At 41.2% G+C, this 15,006-nt stretch overlaps 2 protein-coding genes across 7 annotated transcripts in view; one reads left to right on the plus strand and one right to left on the minus strand.

Moving 5' to 3' along the window:
- Positions 1–2,733: 2,733 nt before the first annotated feature.
- Positions 2,734–10,529, plus strand: adhfe1 (alcohol dehydrogenase iron containing 1). Its single transcript, XM_061979204.2, has 14 exons — positions 2,734–3,022; positions 6,747–6,784; positions 6,874–6,914; positions 6,986–7,039; positions 7,102–7,256; positions 7,328–7,524; positions 7,600–7,677; positions 7,741–7,846; positions 7,923–8,075; positions 8,151–8,249; positions 8,309–8,387; positions 8,486–8,582; positions 10,149–10,306; positions 10,383–10,529. The coding sequence occupies exons 1-14, from the start codon at positions 2,970–2,972 to the stop codon at positions 10,464–10,466; spliced, it is 1,392 nt and encodes a 463-aa protein (XP_061835188.1). The 5' UTR covers positions 2,734–2,969; the 3' UTR covers positions 10,467–10,529.
- Positions 10,530–10,773: 244 nt separating this feature from the next.
- The window catches only part of LOC133618650 (uncharacterized), a 7,471-nt gene continuing 3,238 nt past the window's right edge, over positions 10,774–15,006 (minus strand). For 2 of the 6 annotated variants that reach the window (XM_061979206.2, XM_061979205.2), the window contains exons 7-11: positions 13,695–13,796; positions 11,517–11,618; positions 11,279–11,449; positions 11,028–11,204; positions 10,774–10,918 (exon numbers count right to left, since the gene is read on the minus strand). In XM_061979206.2, the coding sequence (XP_061835190.1) occupies positions 10,883–10,918; positions 11,028–11,204; positions 11,279–11,449; positions 11,517–11,618; positions 13,695–13,796 (588 nt within the window). In that variant the 3' untranslated portion in view covers positions 10,774–10,882. Of the gene's footprint in view, positions 11,205–11,278; positions 11,450–11,516; positions 11,619–13,694; positions 13,797–15,006 lie in introns of all 6 variants that reach the window. The other 4 variants (XM_061979207.2, XM_061979210.2, XM_061979211.2 and 1 more) reach the window with 4 other exon arrangements.

The raw sequence follows: 15,006 nt of genomic DNA on the forward strand, positions 1-15,006 counted from the left end.
AATGACAGGAATTAGTGAATTATGATCAATAGTATTTTCCAAGAGTACATAGATAGGGCACAAGGAAGGGCATCGAAATAAAAACTAAACCAAAACCATTCATGCGTTTGGCTCACTGTAATGACACCTGACAAGGAACAATTACTTACGGCTTGTGGATAACTTCTCAAAGTTTATTCAAGTTGAATGGCTTATGTCAGACACAAGAAGTGCAAGTGTTATTGTCCTTCTGAAGTCATAATTTAGCCAGACGTGGTGTTACTGAAACTGTCATATCCGATAATGGACCACAGTCCAACTCACAAGCATTTCAAGCCTAATCTAATGGGATGGCTGAAAGAGGTGTGCAAATGATGGAGTAAGAACGCAGCAAAATGATGAAAGACACATACAAATAGAAATATGTGTATTCATGCACACTGCATGCGTAGGTGTAATTAGAAGCAATTCCATTCATTGACAAATGTTGACGTGTTTTAGTGTCTAATTGTCTCAACACACCATGCACACACACGTTTGCAGCTAACTTTTTTTTTATTATCATGCAACTTTATTGGTATTATTTGTCATTAAGAATCTGTCATGTTTCCTTATTCCGCAGTAAGAAAGGTGTATGAGTGTTTACACTGAGAGACAGAGATGTGGGTGCGGCTTTGTGGCTGAGAGGCCTCGGATTGGTGGAATATTGACATCCTATAAATATTCCTCTTTACACTTGGCCAGAGATTTAGCGCTCACATTTAGATTTAGATTTAAGATTTAGGTTTAAATTCAAGATTTATGTTGAGATTTAACATTTAGCACTCACATGTAGATTTAAAATTTATATTTAACATTTAGGTTTAGATTTAACATTTAGCGCTCACATTTAACATTTAGCGCTCACATTTAGATTTAGATTTTAATTTCAGATTTAGCTTTAGATTCAACATTTAGGTTTAGATTTAACATTTAGCGCTCACATGTACCCCGCCTACCGCCCGAATGCAGCTGAGATAGGCTCCAGCACCTCCCGCCACCCCGAAAGGGACAAGCGGTAGAAAATGGATGGACGGATGGATGCAGATTTAAGATTTATATTTACCTTTAGGTTTAGATTTAACATTTAGCGCTCACATTTAACATTTAGCGCTCACATATAGATTTAAAATGTATATTTAACATTTAGGTTTAGATTCAACATTTAGATTTCGATTCAACATTTAGTGCTCACATGTAGATTTAAGATTTATATTTAACATTTGGGTTTAGATTTAACATTTAGGTTTGGATTCAACATTAAGTTTAGATTTAACATTTAGAGCTCACATTTAATATTTAGCGTTGACATCTAGATTTTGATTTAGATTGCAGATTTAGATTTAGATTAAAAATTTAGATTTAGATTTGACATTTGGTGCTCACATGTAGATTTAAGATTTATATTTAACATTTAGGTTTAGATTTAACATTTAGATTTAAATTTAACATTTAGCGCTCACATTTAGATTTTGATTTAGATTTCAGATTCAGGTTTAGGTTCAACATTTAGGTTTAAATTTAACACTTAGCGCTCACATTTAACATTTAGCTCTCACATTTAGATTTTGATTTAAATTTCAGATTTAGGTTTAGATTCAACATTTAGATTTCGATTTAACATTTAGTGCTCACATGTAGATTTAAGATTTATATTTAACATTTGGGTTTAGATTTAACATTTAGGTTTGGATTCAACATTAAGTTTAGATTTAACATTTTGAGCTCACATTTAACATTTAGCGTTGACATCTAGATTTTGATTTAGATTGCAGATTTAGATTTAGATTCAAAATTTAGATTTAGATTTGACATTTGGTGCTCACATGTAGATTTAAGATTTATATTTAACATTTAGGTTTAGATTTAACATTTAGATTTAAATTTAACATTTAGCGCTCACATTTAGATTTAGATTTAGATTTCAGATTCAGGTTTAGATTCAACATTTAGGTTTAGATTTAACACTTAGCGCTCACATTTAACATTTAGCTCTCACATTTAGATTTTGATTTAAATTTCAGATTTAGGTTTAGATTCAACATTTAGATTTCGATTTAACATTTAGTGCTCACATGTAGATTTAAGATTTATATTTAACATTTGGGTTTAGATTTAACATTTAGGTTTAGATTCAACATTAACTTTAGATTCAACATTTAGCGCTGACATCTAGATTTTGATTTAGATTTCAGATTTAGGTTTAGATTCAACATTTAGATTTAGATTTGACATTTGGTGCTCACATGTAGATTTAAGATTTATATTTAACATTTAGGTTTAGATTTTACATTTAGATTTCAATTTAACATTTAGCGCTCACATTTAGATTTTGATCTAGATTTCAGATTCAGGTTTAGATTCAACATTTAGGTTTAGATTTAACATTTAGCGCTCACATTTAACATTTAGCTCTCACATTTAGATTTGGATTCAACATTTAGGTTTAGATTTAACATTTAGTGTTCATGTATAGATTTAAGTTTATATTTAATATTTAGGTTTAGATTTAACATTTAGATATATTTAATGTAAACTTAAATGTGATGAAAATCAGCTAAATCTGAGAAAAGTGAGTTAAATCCGAGAAAAATCTGCCAGAAAAGTGTGACTGAACTTTTACATTAAGCACCCCATAAATCTCATGATATGATTAGTGTTGTTGTATGTAATATAACCTGTGGCCACAAGGGTACGCTGTTGGACAGTGCGTCATAGTTACCACCCAGACATCGTCTGTGCTTGGCTTTCTTGTAAAATAGCATATCTAAACAATGGCGGATATCATTAGCATTATAAGATGAATTATACAGAAAGAAAGACAATAAGAGTACTTTTCTAAGAAAAATGTACTAGCCTAAAGCGCCAGAAGAGACGCTGGAAGAACCACCGAAGATAGTAGAGGGGCTGCTAAAGAAGAAGAAGAAGTGGAAGTAGAAGAAGAGTGGAAGATGGCTGCACGTGACCGAGTCGTTCGCCTGCTGACGCTGCTCAAGCACGCGGCGTAAGTAACTTGTTATTACAAAAGACACTTGTTGATACGTCACCTGACTCCCGCGTCACGTTAACTGCGTAGATATATTGGAATAAGCTTATATTTTAAACATTTTGGCATTATGTAACGGTTCATGTAAGCATTTATCTAACCTATAGAATGTAGTAACCTTTGAACTCGTATTGGTTTGAGTCAGGATTGGAAACGTTTCGTGAGAAAAAAACATTTGACAAAACATAAATGACTAGAAAACCCTTAGGAGATAGTACTTTGGCAACCATAAGTTGTGGTTTGGGGTAGATTGAAGCTTTTTAAAGGGTAGCTCAACAGTACATTATGTACTTTATTGTATGTGTAACCCTCTTAAGCAGAGGTCTCAAACTCAATTTAGCTGGGGGCCACTGGATGCAGAAACTGGGTGAGGCTGGGCCGCAAGAAAAGATTAAAAAAAAAAAATCTAACATGCACTTTTTAATGAATTCACCTTTTTTGAATGGCTTTCCCGCCCTAGCAACCATCTCACTCACCATGTAGCTAGCTTTGACTGCTGCATCGCTCTTTTCGGTTGCTTTCTTGAAGAAATCTTGTTGCCTCAGTAGACTGGTTTTAAAATTTGCAACCGGGTTCACTCTCTCATCTCCCTGGTATTTTGCATACTCCTCAGCATGTCTAGTTGTATAATGACATTTTAAATTGTATTCCTTGTGCACGTCGTGGTGCTCCTGTGCTCAACAAAGAAATATTGCATCTCCCACTTTTCCTGGAATTATCTTTGCTCATCACTAATCTTTCTCTTCACTGCAGACTTTGAAAAAGACATGTTTGGGGTTGGGGGGAGGCGGGGTTTGGTGGTAGCAAGGGTGTATATTGTAGCCCGGAAGAGTTAGGGCTGCAAAAGATTCTGGGTATTTGTTCTGTTGTGTTTATGTTGTGTTACGGTGCGGATGTTCTCCCGAAATGTGTTTGTCATTCTTGTTTGGTGTGGGTTCACAGTGTGGCACATATTTGTAACAGTGTTAAAGTTGTTTATACGGCCACCCTCAGCGTGACCTGTATGGTTGTTGACCAAGTACGTCTTGCAGTCACTTACGTGTGTGTGTAGAAGCCGCATACAACATGTGACTGGGCCGGCACGCTGTTTGTATGGAGAAAAGACGGCACGACGACAGGTTGCAGAGGACGCTAAAGGCAGTGCCATCACGGCCCGCCCTCAATATTGTCGAGAGCCATACAGCACACCGTGATTGGTAGATTCCTTCAGCTCTACACACAACCCTGTCAAGCGCCATTCATTTAAAACTTGCGAGCCGCACTAACATTAAACTTTCATGTTAAGGTGGGGGCTGCAAAATAACGTCTTGCGGGCCGCAATTGGCCCGCGGGCCGTGTGTCTGAGACCCCTGCTCTTAAGGGTCATCTAGTGCAAGGGTCCCCAACCTTTTTTGCACCAGGGACCGGTTAAATGTAGGCATTATTTTCACGGACCGGCCTTTTTCGTGTGGCAGAAAGATATAGCAAATAAGTGCATGAGAAATTAATACATGAAAAAACTCACCATAACATTCAATTAGTGGGAGCCCCTGGCCCTTTTCCTTTGCAAAAAATCTCTCCATAGACTTTTGTTTTTTGCTCATTTTAGCTAGAAATATGTTTTGTTTTGGCTTTAGTATCTGATGGGTTATAGGCAGAGGTGGGACCAAGTCATTGTTTTGCAAGTCATAAGTAAGTCTCAAGTCTTTGCCCTCAAGTCCCGAGTCAAGACAGGCAAGTCCCGAGTCAAGTCCAAAGTCAAGACTGGAAAGTCTCAAGTCAAGTCCCAAGTCCTGCATTTAGAGTTTCGAGTCCTTTCTGTCATGATCCGTGGTACAGATCATGTTTTGTGTTTTCTGTTTGTTTTGGACTCTTTTAGTTCCTGTTTGTGCACCTCCTGAGTTTGTTTAGTCGCCATGGTTACTTATGATTTTCACCTGCCTCTTGCGTTCGGGGCGCTCACCTGTTGCTCATCAGAGACACTATTTAAGCCTGCCTTTTCCGGTCACTCGTCCTGGCTTCTTTGTTTGCTTTCCGCTATTGTCACGCAAGATTTGTTAGTTCATTATTCCAGTGCTAAGTTTTGCTTGTCTCCTAGCCTATGCTAAGCGTTAGCTTTGAGTGCGATTGGCACGTATTTCCTTTGACTTGTTTTCTGTTTTTTGGTGCTTCTTTGAGTGTTTAAGATTAATAAATATGTTCCTACCTGCAAGCCTTGTCCGGAATAGTCAGTTTGAACAAACCTCGCAGTAAGTTGCAAAGACCCCGCCGTGACACTTTCAAGTCCTTTTAACCACAGACTAATATATTTACACAGATTGTATATGCTTTTAAAATCCTGTATTTATTTATTAAAACAAGTGCATTTGAAATTGCAGGAAAAAAAATAGTGCTGACATTGCACTTCATAATAGCACTATTAACCAGTCATTTTAAACATTTAACTCATTCCTTTACAGAATAAACACATTTGAAAAAACAAGTGCAACTGTACTTATTTGCACATAAGTGTTAACATTGTATTTCCATGGCATATTGCATTGTAACTAGTTCCACAACAGTTTCTATCCTGTTCTTACCTTATCTCATTGATCTCATCTCATACTGTATGTGTGTTGATGTGTGCGTACACATGAAAAACATAACAAATACATGAACATAACAATGAACAGAGTTGTACTTTTTAGATGTCAGGGCCCTATGCAATATGTACAGTACACATATTCTTAATATAGTATACATTTTAACTGACCTTTATTTGACTATGTTTGTCTTTGTGTAGGTGGCTAAAATACGCGGTGCTGCTTGCCGTCTAACGTTACGTTACTGTGTGTGATACATTGACTAATGTAACGTTATGTGTAGGTACCTCATGCAACCCTGCTTAAAAAAAAATCACTTGACAAAATGTATGAATAAAGTAGCGAACTGCAGTGGACGCAACAGATTGCCGTGTTTGCAATGACGTTATAACAACAGACATCTTATAAGTAGACGCAGCATTGGCTGCTGTGACGCGAGAAATTCGGCCGCCATCTTGAAGTGGTGATGAGGAGCCGGCGAGCAGCCTAAACTGACAGTTGACAGGGCTGGTGTTCAGCGTTTTCCTGCTCAAATGAGCGGACTGTTGAAAATAGGAATCGGGGGATTACTTTTCACAAGTAAGATTGAGCATTAATGTACTATTGGTTGTATTTTGTAAAAAGAATATTACCACAGAGTTGAGAAGGAGCAAAGATCTTCAATATTTGTATGTGAAAATCACAAAAAAATCTTCTGGTGGAGGATGACCCTCCTACAGGGGTTTGGTTTATTTTAATAAAATGTCAAATATTAGAATTAAATAACTTTATGTCTTTAATGAATTCATAGAAAAGTTAAAGTTTAAGTACCAATGATTGTCACACACACACTAGGTGTGGCGAAATTATTCTCTGCATTTGACCCATCACCCTTGATCACCCCCTGGGAGGTGAGGGGAGCAGTGAGCAGCAGCGGTGGCCACGCCCGGGAATCATGTTTTGGTGATTTAACCCCCAATTCCAACCCTTGATGCTGAGTCCCAAGCAGGGAGGGAATGGATCCCATTTTTATAGTCTTTGGTATGACTCGGCCGGGGTTTGAACTCATGACCTACCGATCTCAGGGCGGACACTAACCACTAGGCCAATGAGCAGGTGTGTGTGTTTGTGTATGTGTACAGATGCAGGTGTCCAGCTCACTCCAACACATTCCATCAAGGTAAACATGCATTCTCAGCTCAATCAATGAGTCATTGAAAATGATTGATTGATTATCAGCATATTAATCACCTTGGTGTTCCTCTGCAGCTGTGACATGCAGCACCCGAAAAACGGACTATGCCTTCGAGGTAGCGCACACCATTTGAGCTTGATGGAAGAGAAAGTATTTGTCATGGTGATGAAATGTGTTTTGTGTCAGATGGCGAGTTCCAACATCCGTTACGGAGAAGGAGTCAGCAGGGAAATCGGCATGGTAACCACATCATCTGTATCAGAAACAGATTCACACTCTGCATAAACGCGGTTCTTGTGCAGGACCTACAAAACCTCGGCGCCCGGAACGTGTGCGTGATGACCGACAAAAACCTCTCATGCCTTCCGCCAGTCCAGGCGGTCCTCGAGTCTCTCACCAAGAACAGCGTTGAGTACAAAATCTACGACGGCGTGCGGGTGGAACCCACAGACAGTAGGTAAGGCACGCCCACTGATGTGTCCTGATTATCTGATTGGCGACCATCGTTCAAGTGCGTTTGTATTGCAGTTTTAAAGACGCCATCTCATTTGCCAAGAACGGCTCATTCGACGTGTTCGTGGCGGTGGGCGGTGGCTCTGTGATTGACACGTGCAAGGCAGCCAATCTGTACTCGTGTCACCCTGACGCAGACTTCCTGGACTTCGTCAATGCGCCCATCGGCAAAGGGAAGCCCATTATGGGACCTTTAAAGCCACTCATTGCAGGTAACGGCAACGTCATGGAGGTCCCTGTGGCAACCAGTGAGACGCCATCAACCTGTAAGCTCTTTTGCCCCTCAGTTCCAACAACCGCCGGCACCGGCAGTGAGACCACAGGCGTGGCCATCTTTGACTATGAGCCTCTGAGGGCTAAAACAGGTAAAGACACATAGCCCCGCCCATCTGCGACCAGCACGTCTCTGATTGGCTAATTGTGGTCAGGTATCGCCAGCAGAGCCATTCGACCCACTTTGGGGGTGGTGGATCCCATACACACACTGAGCATGCCCAGTAGGGTCGCAGCCAACAGCGGCTTTGACGTGCTCTGGTCAGTGGTCGCTTTTGAACGATGGCCTCATTTTGGCGGCCACAGCTTTGACCTAATTCCCATGTGCTTGTTGCAGCCACGCGCTGGAGTCGTACACCGCTCTGCCGTATCACCAACGTGCCCCCTGCCCCGAGAACCCCATAAACCGACCCGCTTACCAGGGCAGCAACCCAATCAGCGATGTTTGGTCGCGCCACGCCCTCAACGTGGTCGCCAAGTACATGAAACGGTGAAAAATATATCCTCCTTTGCATGCAGTGTTCCTCTTTGTGTGTGTGCTCTTTTATTTTGTGTGTGGCGGCAGCGCCGTACGGGATCCTGAGGACCTGGAAGCTCGCTCCAGCATGCACCTGGCAAGCGTGTTTGCTGGCATCGGATTCGGAAATGCAGGCGTCCATCTTTGGTAAGAAATTATTTTGTGTGTTGTCTTGTTTAAAATGAAAGCTGTCGTTTGTTCCGCAGTCACGGGATGTCGTATCCAATCGCTGGGAATGTGAAGACCCACAAAGCCGAGGGATACGATGTTGAGCACCCACTGGTGGTCAGTCAAGCACTGTCATGACTTCTCTGTGATATCAAATGAATGGTTCGATCACGAAGCAGATTGTTAACATTGTGTGCGTGCGTGTGCATCCTCAGCCTCATGGCCTCTCTGTGGTTCTGACGGCGCCGGCTGTCTTCACTTTCACAGCGCCAATGTGTCCTGAACGTCATCTGGAAGCTGCAGAGATTCTTGGTACTGATCAATCACCCTTTAATGTTACACATCCATGTTTTGCCTTGAGGTGCACATTAAAAAATGTGCTGCGTTCAGGTGCAGACTTTTAAAGGGGAACATTATCACCAGACCTATGTAAGCGTCAATATATACCTTGATGTTGCAGAAAAAAGACCATATTTTTTTTTAACCGATTTCCGAACTCTAAATGGGTGAATTTTGGCGAATTAAACGCCTTTCTATTATTCGCTCTCGGAGCGATGACGTCACAATGTGACGTCACATCGGGAAGCAATCCGCCATTTTCTCACTTTCGTCGGTGTGTTGTCGGAGGGTGTAACAACACGAACAGGGACGGATTCAAGTTCCACCAGTGGCCCAAAGATGCGAAAGTGGCAAGAAATTGGACGAAATTTGTTCAAAATACGAGGCTGTGGGGAAAGCCGACGAAATGGTCAGTCGTTTGTTCCCACACTTTACCGACGGAAGCTATGCTACGACAGAGATGGCAAGAATGTGTGGATATCCTGCGACACTCAAAGCAGATGCTGACATCAACTCCAAAACTGGACAGATCAGCTTTCAGGAAAAGAGAGCGGATGAGGGTATGTCTACAGAATATATTAATTGATGAAAACTTTATTCATTACTCGCGGTTTTACGTAAATTATTATACATAAACTGTGTTTACCAATAATTTAGCTTAAAAACATTTATTCTTTTCAATCATTCGAGTACATTCGGGTAGTCTTGTGTAATGCAGTATTTTGTGTCTATTTAGGTATGGTTAACCTGAGTGCTGAAATCGTGGAAAAATATATGTTCTTAGCGCGCCTGAAATGGGCTGTCTGCACTCTCAAAGTGCATGTTGTTGCCAAATGTATTTCATATGCTGTAAACCTAGTTCATAGTTGTTAGTTTCCTTTAATGCCAAACAAACACATACCAATCGTTGGTTAGAAGGCGATCGCCGAATTCGTCCTCGCTTTCTCCCGTGTCGCTGGCTGTCGTGTCATTTTCGTCGGTTTCGCTTGCATACGGTTCAAACCGATATGGCTCAATAGCTTCAGTTTCTTCTTCAATTTCGTTTTCGCTACCTGCCTCCACACTACAACCATCCGTTTCAATACATGCGTAATCTGTTGAATCGCTTAAGCCGCTGAAATCCGAGTCTGAATCCGAGCTAATGTCGCTATACCTTGCTGTTCTATCCGCCATGTTTGTTTGTATTGGCATCACTGTGTGACGTCACAGGAAAATGGACGGGTGTATCTAACGATGGTTAAAATCAGGCACTTTGAAGCTTTTTTTAGGGATATTGCGTGATGGGTAAAATTTTGAAAAAAAACTTCGAAAAATAAATTAAGCCACTGGGAGCTGATTTTTAATGGTTTTAACCCTTCTGAAATTGTGATAATGTTCCCCTTTAAGGAATGTTGTGTTGCATTCTGGTAGACATTTAATGATTTTTGGTATTCAGGTGCAGAGTACAGGAATAATTTGTTGCATTCCAATTGCAGACATTCAATAAATCATGTGTTGTTTTAAAGTGCAGACATTCATAGAATGATGTGTTGCGTTCAGGCGCCGACATCAGTCAAGTGAAACGGGCAGACGCCGGCGCTGTGCTGGCTGACACACTGCGTCACTTCCTGTTTGAGCTGCAGGTTGAGGACGGCCTGGCCGCTGTGGGCTACGGCAAAGACGACATCCCAGCGCTGGTCCAAGGAACTATTCCTCAGGTTGTCTAGGCTGCTACGCTTGCTTTGGTTCCATGAGAAGATCCAACTTGTTAAGTCGATATGTTTTTGCTTTTAGGAGCGAGTGACCAAACTTTCTCCTCGAGAACACAGCGAAGACGACTTGAGCAGTCTCTTTGAGGCCTCAATGAAGCTCTACTGACATCACTTCCTCTCCTACACATGTCACTTTTAATTAGCATTCATAAAACGACAACATGTGAATGAATGAATATGTGCAACTCTATTAAAACCATAAATAAACATTTTATTAGCAAATATTTCTACATAACAGTAGCAAATAAATAAGTGCACTTTGAGATAAACACCAGGGAAGGAGAAGAAGAAAATAGAGTAAGAATACAATAAAGACGGTATGGTTTTCATTTTTACATTAAAGATATTTCTGTGGAGTAAATTAAAACATTCACTTTCAGGTTAAAAATATCATTTCAAATCAATAAAAGTTGAAGTTCTTGCGAAAGAAATCAATAAAAGTGATTGTTTGCAATGAACTTCTGGTTGTGTGTTAAAATCTCTGAGTCATGACTCGCTAAAGCTGACAGAAAAGAAGAAAGTTCACGATGACTCGCTGACTGCTTCAACTGCGTGTTTCTGCCAACAAATGAACAAAAAGATAAATATTGTTATAGTTTATGTGTGAATATCAAGTTAACTGGGGAACTTGGCCACCTTGTGCACCTCGTGCTAAATGTTAGTGCACCTCAAAGGGGTTGCTTCTCTTTTGAAGGTTTTCCTCGGCGGCATCGAGGGGCTGTCGGCACCACCACACTTCCTGTCCAACCAGGGGGAAGCCGCCCGGCTCACCATCGTCCAGGACCCAGCTGAGACACCGATGCACCGGCTGAAAGCCACTCTGTGGACTGTGGCCCCGTATCTGCTTGAGTACAAAATTGATGCATCAAAATCTGCCGTACCGCCTTGTGGGTGCCATAGCAGGTGTTTGTCTCTTGCCTCGTCCGGATGGCCGCTGTCTGTCTTTGAGGGCGTAGCCATCATGGGAGCTGAAGTCAAAAACCATCTCATCTCCGTGGTCCTGAACACATCACGTGATGTCAACTCTTCATTGGGGGCAGAGCTGACAGGCCCCATCTTTCCGTCTTCCATGGCCCCTCGACTGAAGAACTGACACCACATTCGTCAATTTACCAAGCTGTCAAACATTGTGCAGCTGTGTGCGACCGGTGTTTACCTCTGAGCGTGACAGCATGGCGGCTCTGTCCTTGTGCTCGCCGCTGTAGGCCGGGCTGCGGTCGGTAAACATGGAGATCACCTCGCTGCTCATCAGCTGATCCTTGACAAGATGACAATGCATGACTTTTTGAATACACAATATCCCAGCAGGCACAAGACATTGATACGTTGATCATACATACATGTCCTTTAAAACTGACTTTGAAACAACGTTGCAAAATAGTTGAGTTGATGTCCAATGTTGGATTCTTAGACTTAGACAAACTTTAATGATCCACAAGGGAAATTGTTCCGTTCCCATTTCCCAACCATCCATGTTGGTGGTTTGGGAAATGACCAAACTTAAAAGGTCAAATCAACCTCACAACCTGACATTAAATAAACGTAGTCAAAAAGCATGTTGTTTCAAAGTTGTATTTGTCTTGTAGAATTTTGTTTGAGAAATGACCAAAATTCAATGGTTAAATCATCGTCAGAACCCAACATTGATTCAACCTCGTCAAAAAGCATGTTGTTTCAACATTATGTTGGTCAATGTCAGGACCTAATTCCACAAGTTCTCAACATTGTTTTAATGTCTTGTGCCTGCTGGGATGTGTGTTGGACAGCAGGGGTGAAAGGTGTGGGGCGATTTTGATTTTAACCCATTAACACGCTAACAAAAAATATATTTCAAGAAAAAACGTTTTTTGTTTGTTATTTATGACAAAAGATCCTCTTGAAATGGTTAATTTTACCACTACTATTGTTCTTCAGTATTTCACATATGTATTTTCTATAATTATTGTCCATAATATTACTATTATTATAATTATTATTAATATAATTTTGTATTATTATGCTTAAAAATTTGATCAATTTCCCTTGTGGATCATTAAAGTTTGTCTAAGTCTAATCACCTTATTGCAGGCTTTAAAATCCTGTAAAACGTAGCATGTGTATTTACATGGCACATCAAAGATCAATTACTACAAGGCCAAGGTAATCGATCATTTTGGTTAGGAGCCATTTTAAGGGTATTGTAATGTCTTGATGCGGGCTTTGTTTCATTTTGTTTCTGCAAAGTATTGGGAGCCAATAAAAAACATCTTAAGGCCCCAAAGGACCCCTGAGCCGCACTCCGGACACTCCTGTTGTACATGCTACATGTCCAGTTAGGTTATTGATGACCAGAATTAATAATCAATGTGTGATTCCATTTAACAATCCACTCATTTATCACAAATATTTTTTTCCAAGATAGCGTTGCTGTATTGGCTGCTGGTTGCAGAATTTCTGCGCTCTTGTGTATCTTCCGTGTTCTTGATGTTACCCTCTTGTTTTCGTGTGTTTTTGCCTTTCGGGACTGCACAACAAGGGGTGGCCCTTTCATTAGTTCTGCTGTGCTTTTTGGTGTTTTTTTTGCCTTTTGGCCATGGCCATGTTTGCACCAGAGACAAACTGCTGGCTCTCTGCCACACCAGTCCCCGTAGATACCGAAGGAGATGCGGATGTGGTGCTAGCGTTGAGTACCGGGAAGGATGAGCTTCATGGAGCTGGATGAGCATGTATTGGACACTCCCTATACAGATTCTCGCTCATCCTCACGGGCGGACATTGGCAGGGGGTTAGAGGGCAGCCTCGGACGAAGTCAGCTCTCTTGGTTGCTTCGTTGGGCCTGTTCCTGTCTCTGGCCGTGCGTCCCCCCAACCCATCAGACAAGATTGTGGAGCACTGCAGAGGTCCACCGCAGTGTACAGTAATTGGGTGTTGAAATGGTGGTTTTGTTTTGTTGTGTGTCTATGCATGTTGCACAATATGTATTTGCTCATTGTTTATCTTTTGGGGGTTTTAGCTGTATGTAGAAATGGCGCCGCTGAAGTGGCAGCTCGTTCCATCAGCTCTGTACTTTTTTAATGTCTTTTATGTCCTTTGTGTTCTTTGACGTTTCCCTCTTGTTTTCACATTATTTTTGTGGACTTTTTGTATCTACACCGCAACCATATAATTTCCCCCTTATTCTAATCCTATTCTATCTCATCGCTGCACAAACAACCAAAGCCTTCAGCAGCGAATTACAAGAAAAAAGTGATGACTTGTACTTTATGTCATGGATCGCACGGCTTCGCGGTCATCACACAACCTGATTTGACACATGTGGATCTTTAAAAAAAAAAGAAGATTTTTTTTTTTTTACCTCCGAGCGTGACAGCATGGCGGCTCTCTCTTTTTGCTCGCCGCTGTGGGCAGGGCTCCAGTCAGTCAACATGGTGAGAACCTCACTGCTCATCAGCTGATCCTTCACAACAAACAGAATGATGCACATGCTTAATGTTACATGTTGTTGGATACTAAATATTAGCATGTAGTAAAATATAAAATGTTACAGATGTTACATGTCCTGTATAACATGTTAAATGCCAAAGGACAGATCCTAAATGTTATGTTAAATGTCCATCCATCTTCTACCGTTTGTCCCTCTGGGGGTGATGCTCGGCTACACTCGAGCGGAGGGTGGGTTACACCCTGGACAAGTCGCCACCTCATCGCAGGTAGACAACATTCACACTCACATTCACACACTAGGGCCAATTTAGTGTTGCCAATCAACCTATCCCCAGGTGCATGTCTTTGGAAGTGGGAGGAAGCCGGAGTACCCAGAGGGAACCCACGCAGTCACGGGGACAACATGCAAACTCCACACAGAAAGACCCCGAGCCCGGGGATCAAACCAAGGACCTTAGTATTGTGAGGCACATGCACTAAACCCTGTTACACTAGGGTATATATACATGTAGTGGAACCTTGATTTACGTACCCCTCTATTTGCAAACCTTTTGGTTTGCAAACTTTTAGGTGGCGAAAATATGCCCCTGTGTGCGAACCATGTCTCTGTGTATGAACGCTTCATTCATCTATTTTGTGTCCTGCTGGCAGCCATTTTTTGCTTGCTCATAATGAAGAGATTGAGGAAGCTGACTAAATACTACAGCAAGTTTTTAGTTGTGATGAGAACGAACTCTTCTGAAAAAAAATATGCCAAAGCGGACTAATTTCGCAACAGAGGAGAATACTACCTCTCATTCAGCGGACCTCTTCCAAGAGCGCGCGCGCGCACACACACGCACACACGGCCTCTTCCCCCAACCCCCTCCCTTTCCCCCTTTGCCTGCTCCACTTTCTCTCCTCTCTAATTTGCTGATGGCATTGTACTGTAAGTGGATTTTACTCTTTAAAATGTTTACTATTTGTTTGTTTTCAATTCATTCATTTAAGGTCAAACAAAAAACAATAAACATAACATTTTAAATAATGAACAAAAAGGAGCAGAAAGAAGTAAGACGTAAGAAGTAAGCCCCTTATAGCAATATGGTTGTTTGAGTTAAGGATTTTTGTGATTTCTGGTAATTTATGAGGGCACCAAAGGGACTTCTGTGTGTGTGCACGTGTTGGCATAAACAGTACTGTATAGCCCTTTATATTGTTCAAAGTGTATAAACCTGAACTAA

The sequence above is a fragment of the Nerophis lumbriciformis genome, linkage group LG19, assembly GCF_033978685.3.
Source record: "Nerophis lumbriciformis linkage group LG19, RoL_Nlum_v2.1, whole genome shotgun sequence".
In the NCBI taxonomy this organism is placed as follows: Eukaryota; Metazoa; Chordata; class Actinopteri; order Syngnathiformes; family Syngnathidae; genus Nerophis; species Nerophis lumbriciformis.